The 10407-nt window shown below is 36.1% G+C and overlaps 1 protein-coding gene across 1 annotated transcript in view; it reads right to left on the bottom strand.

The window, feature by feature from the left end:
• Nucleotides 1-597: 597 nt before the first annotated feature.
• Nucleotides 598-10407, bottom strand: part of LOC123668513 (succinate dehydrogenase [ubiquinone] flavoprotein subunit, mitochondrial-like) — a 107256-nt gene continuing 97446 nt past the window's right edge. Inside the window, exons 10-12 of the mRNA XM_045602248.1 lie at nt 2903-3047; nt 2286-2521; nt 598-750 (exon numbers count right to left, since the gene is read on the bottom strand). Of these exons, the coding sequence (XP_045458204.1) occupies nt 598-750; nt 2286-2521; nt 2903-3047 (534 nt within the window). The remainder of the gene's footprint in view (nt 751-2285; nt 2522-2902; nt 3048-10407) is intronic.

Here is a 10407-nt window from a genome sequence, read left to right as displayed (position 1 = left end):
CTAATTTATAAATCCCGCGTGATTGTGGGGTCCAGCTTTGCGGGTTTGCAATAACTACTAGCGAAGTGGGCACAGGTACATCGAATAATGGAGCTTCCATGTAATTTGAAAGCTTTTATTAATATTTTACAATATTTCTCTGTCCTAGGAGAGAGTAAGAGAGAGAATGTGAGAACTAGAAGACAAAAAATAAATGAAAAGTAGTCCCTTTGCGCAGTGTGCAGTAACCATGCAGTGCATTTGTGTGGGTTCGAGTCCAGCCCCGAATCTGGGGGTGATAATAAACATGCATTTATTAAAAAAAAAAACACAGGTATCTATTAAGTTGGCCGTTACAAGCATTAAGTTGCTTATCGCAGGAATAGACGGCTAAAGAAGATATCTTAAGATGTCTTTTTTAACTGAGTGACTCTCTGTACCCAGATAGACCCACGAGCCTTTCGTGGTACTTAAATTGCAAAGTGTAATGTATTTGTTACATATTGGCCAATAAATTGAAAAAAAATATATATACATTTCACAAACTTTTATTTTTTCCTTTACAGCAAAAACTAAAAATAACATAATAGTCTATAATATAATCTTTTAAAATATAAATCAATAAACTCTTGGTACTGGGGGTATGGTCTGCACTTCATCATCCAATGTCTTGTCAATCACGGGTCGATATGTTATAGAAACTTTTCCACTTTTCAAATCTAATGTTGATAGGCTGTGTTTCCTCCAGTGCTGCTCTATTGGTTTTGCCGTCTATTGAAATAATAAAATAGTAATATTAATAACTACTATTTAAAAAAAAAATAACTAGGTTTTACAGGACTGACACGTTGGCTTAGGAAGCATTGACTTTGCCTTCTTTTCTGGCCTATCATAGGGAAAGATAAAAATGTATGTTAATATTATTTACAAAAAAAAAAATACAAATATGAGTTTAGCACGTTTTGGGTCATGTTTGAAATTACAAGATTATTGTGCATTATAGAGTATACTGTGCTGTGTGGCTATGGCACCAAAGAATATAGCCACCCCCTCTCTTTCCGTGGGTGTCGTAAGAGGTGACTAAGGGATAACAAGGTTCCACTACCACCTTGGAACTTAAGAAGCCGACCAATGGCGGGATAACCATCTAACCGCTGGCTTTGAAACACACAGGCCGAAGACGGGCAGCAGCGTCTTAGGTGCGACAAAGCCAGCCCTGCGGTTACCAACCCGCCTGCCCAGCGTGGTGACTATGGGCAACACACATGAGTTCACACATTTTTGGCGCGAACTTGTGGAGGCCTATGTCCCGCAGTGGACTGCAATAGGCTGGAATGATGATGATGATGATGATGATAAAGTATACTTAATTATAAAAGCCTATTAGTTCAGTATTTACAAATCTTTGAGAAGTCCCTTCAGAGTGAAACGTAAATCTGTAAGTATCAAGCGGTTGAATAAATAAATGAGTTGAAAACGAGTGAAACTACAAAATAGAGAACTACGATGTAGTTAAAATACAAATGTATTTACAGTTTGTCGTTTGTGAACTACGAAAAACATTAAGAAACAAATAACTAAAATATAATGTAGGATAGTGACCCTGCTTTCTGCTCCGAGGATTGTGGGTTCGATTCCCACCCCGAGTCTGGGTGTAATATAAATATTTATTTATATTTTCATATATGTATTATTTATAAGTATGTTTATCGAAAAAAAAATATAAGTAGCTATACCAATCGACTGCTACCTATACCACAAGCATTAAGTTGCTTACTTTAGGAATAGACGACCGTGTGTGTATTGTGTTGATATTTATTTATTACTAGCGACCCGCCCTGGCTTCGCACGGGTGCAATGCTGATACTAAATATACTACAGAATGTCTTTATTTATAGTATGAAGCTAGCTTATAGCATGGTTATTAACATAATAACAACAACATTCAAATATGCGTCATTAGATTACACGTTGTTACAGAATGCGTTGAAGAAATAAATGTTCACTGCTCGTTCCCCGTAGGTGATAGCGTGATAATATGTAGCCTATATGTTGACCCGACTTCTTAATAATATTCGTGCCAAATTTAAAGTAAATCCATGCAGTTCTTTTTGAGTTTATCCCGGACATACATACAGACAAACAGACAAAAATTCTAAAAATTATATTTTTGGCTTCGGTATCGATTGTAGATCACACCCCAAATATTCTTTTAAAAAAAATTTAATGTACAGTTTTGACTTTCCTACCATTTTATTATATGTATAGATTATTTATTATTATGCAATAAAATAATGTTTGCAAACCTGTCCTTTAGTCGGTTTGCTATAATCCATTTCATCTATTCGTTTAGGGAAGTCATCTCTGAAGTGCGCCCCTCGACTCTCCTTGCGATTGAGAGCACACGCAACAACCTGCACAGCAGTTTGAAGCATGTTTTGAAGTTCCAGAGCTTCGATTAAATCAGAATTCCAGTTGAGTCGATGATCTGTTACGCGGACGTCATCAAACGACTTATACCATTTTTGTATTTCGGTACTGGCTGAAATGTATAAAGTTCATTATATGAAAAGTGACTTTATAAATACGACTATATATTTTCAGGCATCAAAAGTGTCTTCGAGTTTCTCATGCTCACAATGAGTGCCTTTTATAAATAGTAGTTACAGTTATGTATTTAGTATAAGAGGAATCAAATATGAAATCGTGTCTCAAAATGACAAAGTAGTATCAACTATTCAAAAAAAGATATTCAGTTTTGATATGAAATCACTTTAATTCATTTTTTTTATATTATAAGTTTGTGCTCTTGTTTAATCTAACGATTTATCATAAATGCAATAAACAATCTACGTCAATTTCAAACATCATTCAAATAGTAATCGTAGGTTCTCACTACAATCGAAAGTTTATTAAAATGTACCTTCAGTAAGCAGCTTTTCGTCCCTAAACACGCCACACTTATTTTGCATAGTGTGTCTCATACCCTCCCTTAACTCATGTACAGCTATAGATCCTTTCTTGTTGCGAACTCTGTCAAGGTTGTCGAGAATTGGCTCGCAAGTACTCTGAAATTTTAGAATAAGTACTATATTTAATAAGGAATTGCAAGACACAGTTTCAAAATAAGCATGCGAAATTTTAGTCTTCTGTGTATGTGTAGCTGAAATTGGGCTACTGACTAGTTTTGTGTCTGTACAAACTATATTAGACAGATACGTGTCGTCACATTTAAGTACCTTTATACTTGACATAGCAGGTAATTATTATAATAAATAATAATTCTTTATATTTTTTTTAATAAATAAACGCCTCACACTCAACGGCCCCACTAATACTTATTCCTGTGTCGGGGGTCTGAAAACACACAGAATACACGCAAGCACAAACGCCCAGACCAAGGCAAACATCTGTATGGTCAATACAAATATATTGCGGGTAAGATCGCCGCGCATGGCATATGCCATGCGCGGCGATCGAACCCGCAACCGCTAGCACAACAGGCGCCAACATTGCTGTGACCGTTGCGCTAACGCGTCGATTGTATTTATTATTGTTTATTTAGATTTCTTTCATTTTGACATTTATTTACTTTTCTACCGACCTCATATAATTATCTTTATTCCGAAATTTTACAATATTATCCACACTTACAATTCACAACTTAAGCAAGAAATATTTACAGAAAGACGCAGTATAAATAATGTCCGCGTGAAAAGGTGCCAAGAATGCTGGCAGCATGTTCCTGTGGAATCGCTATGCTGATTCTCTGGGCAAAAAATGCACCAGCCCTCTTATAACAAAAAAAAAAAATCAAAATGAAACTAGGTAACATTTCATTATAATTATACTTAATTTTAAAATGTGCCTTTTTGTATGTTTTGGTGTTTTATATGTAAACGTGTGATAACTTTCTTTTATTCTAATATAATAATAATAATAATAATAATACACTTTATTGTACACCAAAAACAGAAATAATACATATCAAAGAAAGAAAGAAAATATTGACAATATATTCATTAGGTACAAAGGGCGGCCTTATCGCTAAAAAGCGATCTCTTCCAGGCAACCTTAGGGCAAAGGAAATGGTCTAGCGTCAGCATAGGTGTACAAGTTACTACAAATTTGTTATAAATATTCAAATAATTAAACATATACATACATACATACCTACATACATAAATAGATACATAAATACATACATACATACATAAATAGATACATAAATACATACATACATACTGACATATATACCCACGTACATGCAGACATACATGTAAATACATATATGTATACATTATAATTATGAATTACTTGTTTATTGTTGAGTTTGAAGAAAATGCTTCCAAACAGTCTTTTTAAAAAGTGCAGGTGTTTGTACACGTCTGATATTCAAGGGCAAGGTATTCCATAAGCGAGAGGCTTGAACTGTAAAAGATTTGTCATAAAAGGAAGAGGAGTGAGAAGGAATTTCAAGAAGAAAATTACTGTCAGAACGAAGACAGCGTTCGTGAGAATCACCAAGGAATTTGAAACGTTCTTTCAGATAGGAAGGGGTAAAGGGATTAAATAAAATGGAGTAAAGTAGGGTAAGAATATGAGTATTCCTGCGAAGGCGAATTGGGAGCCACTTGAGTTTTTTGCGAAATTCCGAAATATGGTCATATTTGCGTAGTCCAAAGATAAATCTTATACATACATTCTGAATGCGCTCAAGCTTATTAAGCTGCTCCTCTGTAATGTCAAGATAGCAAGTATCAGCATAATCAAGAATTGGTAATAGGAGACTATGTGCAAGAGCAATTTTAGTAGGAATGGGCAGAAGATTACGCAATCTGCGGAGAGACCCAACCGAAGCGAACAGTCTGCGACTAATTTCACATATTTGAGGACCCCAAGAGAGATGTTGGTCAAAGATAACACCTAAATTTCTCACGCTTTCGCTATATGGAATGGTGAATCCATTAAATGTAACAGGAGATAGCTCAGATTTATCAATGCGGCTGAGCAGTCTGGAGCTTCCTATAATAATAGCTTTCGTTTTATTTGGATTAATATTTAGGCCATAGGCTTTACTCCACTTACCAATGGCTAAAAGGTCATTGTTTATACGCGATACACACTGAGATAAGTTATGAACAGTGGAGTGAGAGTATATCTGGAGATCATCTGCATAGAGGTGGTAGAAAGAAGATATTACATTACAGATAGAATTTATAAATATTGAAAACAAAAGAGGGGAGAGCACGCCACCTTGCGGGACACCGGTATTGACCATTGACCAATTGGAGTATGAGTCATTCAATTTAACTCGCTGCCGGCGACCCTGCAAGTAACTAAGAAACCAATCAGCAACCTCAGGAGATATGTTAAGAGAACGTAAAATATCACATAGTATATCAAAGTCCACGGTATTAAAGGCGTTACTAAAATCGAGTAACGTTAATACCGTGACCTGTTGGTTTTCCATATTTGATCGTATATCATCCGTTATTTTTACAAGCGCAGTAGTCGTACTGTGACCTGGGCGAAAACCGGATTGCATAGGATTCAACAGACGGTGTTTTAAAAGGAAACTGCTGAGCTGTTGATGCACAAGCCGTTCGAGTGCTTTGGACAGAAAAGGGAGGATGGAAATAGGACGATATTCGGATAAGGACGACGGATTAGCTTTTTTTGGGAGAGGTACAATTTCAGCATCTTTCCACATTGATGGGAAAGTGCAGGTAGAGATGGAAGTATTAAAAATGGATGTAATTATCGGTGTTAGTATATCAAGGAGAGGAAGGATCATTTTCCGACTAATGCTATCAGAACCAACGGAATTTGAAGTTATTGCTAAAATATTCTTCTTAACATCACATTCAGAAAGCTGATCAAGAAAGAAAATGGGAGAATCAGGAACTGACAAAGCTGAAAGTTGATTTCTTGTATGGGCTTTAGTTGCACTATCTATGGCAACAGACGAAGAGAAGTGGAGATTTAACTCGTCAAGATTAAGATTTTGAGAACTGTTATCTAGACGCGCTTTGCCAATTCCAAGTGATTTAAGAAAATTCCAGACTTTGCTGGAATCTTCTTCTTCGATGACAGATTTGTGGATATGGCGACGATGTGCATCTCTACACACCCTATTACAGTGATTCCGAGCCTTTACGTATACCTCTCTATTAGCCTCACTGTTATTCAGTCTGTACCGCGACTTAGCACGAACTTTTTTTTCCTGCAATTTTTTAATTTCGGGTGTAATCCATGGGGCAGGTAGATGTTTTATTCTTACTGGTCGAATGGGTGCGTGAATATCGTAAAGTTGTGTAAGCAGAGAGCTGAAAACAGCTACCTGGCTGTCAATTGTACCTGCATCGTAAACCGCAGTCCAATCAATCTCAGCTGCATCCCTCCGCAGTTGTTCCACATCCATTCCACCAAAACTACGCTGCAGAAGAATTCTTGATTTAAGCTTAGGAGGTTTGATTTTGTAGGATAGATATAATAAATCGTGGTAAGAAAAAGCATCAGCAGCACATTGACCATGTTTTTCAACATGGTCAATGGAAGAAACAATAATTAGATCTAAAAGAGAAGGAATACAATTTGGTAAAGTATGAGTAGCAAGCAAAGGTAAGATATGAAGATTTGAACCATTAATTAGAGTTTTTAGCCGGGAAGACCGGTGATCGTTTTTGAGCAGACAGGTGTTAAAATCACCCATGATTACCGTATGACTATATAAAGGACTAAACTGTTGAAGTAACAATTCAAGCGAGGTGAAATAGTCTACAGTAAGACATGGGCTATAAAAAACACCGAGTAGGAGTTTTGTGTGTGACAGATTCACTTCAACAAAAAGATGCTCAGCTCCACCGGCCTGAGGTTGTGAAGTATCTATGATGGTAAAAGGAATATGAGAGCGAAGATATATGGCAACCCCTCCACCTGTCCGACCAATGCGGTCATTACGGATCAAGTGAAATCCCGGTATGGAAAAGGAAATAGAAGGCAAACAAGGTTTGAGCCAAGACTCGGAAACTAGGATAGCGTGTATATATTTATTACCAAAAGATGACAATAAATCTGGATAATGAGCAGGAATACTCTGTGCGTTTATGTGGACTAAATTAAAATTCTTGGGAGTGTTTTCAAAACAAGAGTTTAACGTGTCGCTCAAAGAGGGTATGCTATAATAACTGTCATTGTTACTTGAGCCTTCGGAAGCAGACGATAGCGATAAAAATGCGTCACTATCATCAAAGAAAGACATAAAAAAAGAAAAAAAAATGATAAATAAATAAAAGAGAAAAAATATATATAATAAATGTAGGTATATAAAAATAATAAAAAATAAATAATAAATAATAAAACAATATATATAAATATAATACAATAACGTAAAAATAATAATAATAATAATAATAGCAGGAATAGATATTAAAAATATATATATATATTATTAAGGTATAAATAGATAAAAATCAATTTCTATATAAATTAAACCTTTAAATCAATAATATAATAATGATGATAATAATAAAATAATATAAAAAATAAAAAATAAAATACTATAGAAAAATAAAATAATTATAACTATTATTATAATAATAAAATTACAAAATGAAATAAAGATGAAATATGTTAATACCATTTAACGTACCCACCAGTTGCAATGAAAGAAGTTAGAATTTACAAACTTCCAAGCGTACAAGCAAGGTATAAACAAAAATTATAAAATAGTTAATAAAGATGAAGAGATAACGTTAATGTACACAACACAGAATTAAATATAAAGTAGCATGGCAAATTATACACCACTACTGGCAACACAAACACCCAGAAAACAAAGTATCCATGTCGATCGTCAGCTGTAATACGTATCTATTAGATTACTTGTTAATCATCTGCAAAGATCATCTGTGTCAAAATTATAGAATCTACCCTCCATAAATAAAATAATTGTGCATATTGGATGACATATAATAGTAAACAATAACAAAGTGTATTGAATCTTTATGAAATATAAATTAAACGTAAATGAAGAAAAATAAATAAATAAGTTAATGTACATAGGAAAAGAAGATAAGTGTTACAGCAACAATTAACAGACGAACTATTTCTTAACCGCCCGCTTGGAGCGTGTCGCAGCTGCTTTACATTCCGGTGCCTTTTGGATGGATTCAGTGCTTGTTAGCGGTGATTTTGCTTCTTCATTGGAGCTGGATCCAGTAATTTCATCAATGTCTGCCAGGCATTCAGCCCGATGTCGTGTTCCGTCTGAGGTTACAATGAAAATTATACCTTCACGTGTCCAACACCTGCTGATACCGAAACGCTCCCTAGCCGCCAGGAAAGCTTCATGTCGGGTCTTCGTTAGGAATTCAGACTGTGTGACGCCTGTTCCTTTCAGCTTGGTCTTGGCGTACCATACCTTGTCCCGCACAGCAGTCTCACTGAATCGGACTACGATTGGACGCGGCTTCTTGCTATCGGGGCGGCCCAACCGATGTGAAGATTTAATGCTGGTAGTGGAAAAATTAGCCAGGTTGAGACTTTCAGCAATAATGCTGGTGACACGCGCTGAAGTATCCTCACCCTTGCTCTCAGTCACACCATGAAACAGCAGCATTTTACGTCGGGTCCTCATATCCTGCCGGTCAATCACTCTGCTCAAAAGTTCAATTTGTTGCTTAAGTGACGTGAGAGCCAATAGAATGAAACTTTTGAAGGATTTAAAATCAGCGGCTAATGAACTAGTGGTCGTCGGAGAAGAACTCTTGTGCAAATCTTGCTGGAACTCATTCATCTTGGTGGTAAACAATTCCGTCATTGACATCAGGGTGTCTTTCAGCGAATCCATATTTTAAGAAGTGGGAAGTAGCAGGTGGAGCTATTAGCGGTTATAAAACTAATGAAACTGGCTTGAATTTAAAAAGGATTTGTTGGCTGGTGGGTGGTGTACTTTAAATTTTGAAAACAAACATTTATTGCACTATACTAAACAGAACTAATAAATTTTAAAGCAATATAATTTCTATTAGACTTTTTTACGTGTAACTTGTTTGGCACCTACCCGCCGAAAAAGTATTTTATTCTAATATATGTTATTATATCGAATTCCAAATGATAGTGTTAATCAAGGGCAAAAAATCATCATTACTTCACTTCAGCCTATCGCAGTCCACTACTGGACATAGACCTACCCAAGTTTGCGCCAGACATTATGGCGTCAATTCACGTGTTTTGCTCATAGTCTCCACGGTGGGCAGGTGGGTTGATGACCGCAGGACTGACTTTTCACACCGAAGACGCTGCTGTCCGTCTTCGACCTGTGTACTTCAAAGCCAGCAGTTGGATGGTTATGCCACAATCGGTCGGCTTTAAAAGTTCCAAGGTGATAGTGGAACTTTGTTATCCCTTAGTCGCCTCTTATGACAACCACGGGAAGAGCTGGGGGTGGCTATATTCTTCACTGCCATAACCAAAGCAGATCAAATCAATCATTGCTGTACATTTAATTGGGGAGAGGACTAAAGCGTACAGCTTACCTGATGGTAAGCGATTACCGTAGCTTATAGACGTCTACAACACCAGAAGCATCGCAAATGCGTTGCCGACCCTATTCCCACCAGCTCTGGTCACCTTACTCACCAACAGGAACACAACCCTGCTTGAAAACAGCATTATTTAGCTGTGACCTTCTGTAAGGTCAAGGTACTACCCCAGTCGGGCTGCTCCATGTTTTGAGAAGGAAATGTTCTGCTGTGGCCAAAATGTGTGCAAAAAATATGATCAGTAAAATTATGTGTACTATCAAGTATATACTTTTATTAAAATTTTAAACTTGAGTTTACAAGTAGAAAGACTAAACATTATATATATATTTATTATATTGTATTATAGTACCTGGGTAACCGAGCTTAGGTCGGTATTTTTAGTAAATCGTGTTTTAAAAATTAAATATGAATCATATTTTCCGATTTTACCAACATAATAATAAAAAATATGAACTGGCTATTTAAATAAAAAATCATGAGTGCAATTAGAAAAAAAAAGAACAAAATAATCGACCGGCCGAGCTATTATAACTTAATGTACAACTGCGTAATTTACCTTCGTATTCTAAAGATATTGTAGCCATTTTTTTATTGCCTAAAAACAGGATAAAACAACATTTTCTAAAAATGAATCCTAGCTATCGATTTATCGCCCCCGAAATTCCCTGCATGATAAATTTCGTGAAAATCATTCGCGCCGTTATATATATACACAAAAATTGCCCGTTTAATATATAGTATTAGATTTTGTCTAGCCCGTTGGCGCAGTTTGTAGTGGCCCTGCTTTCTGTTCAGCGGGTTGCGGGTTGATTCCCGCCTGAGTCTGGGTGTAATATTTGTATTTATATATTTATATATGTATTATCGGTACGTATAT

Source organism: Melitaea cinxia, chromosome Z (assembly GCF_905220565.1).
Source record: "Melitaea cinxia chromosome Z, ilMelCinx1.1, whole genome shotgun sequence".
Taxonomy (NCBI): Eukaryota; Metazoa; Arthropoda; class Insecta; order Lepidoptera; family Nymphalidae; genus Melitaea; species Melitaea cinxia.
Note: the sequence above shows the minus strand (reverse complement) of the source record. Positions and strands in the feature narration are given on the sequence as shown.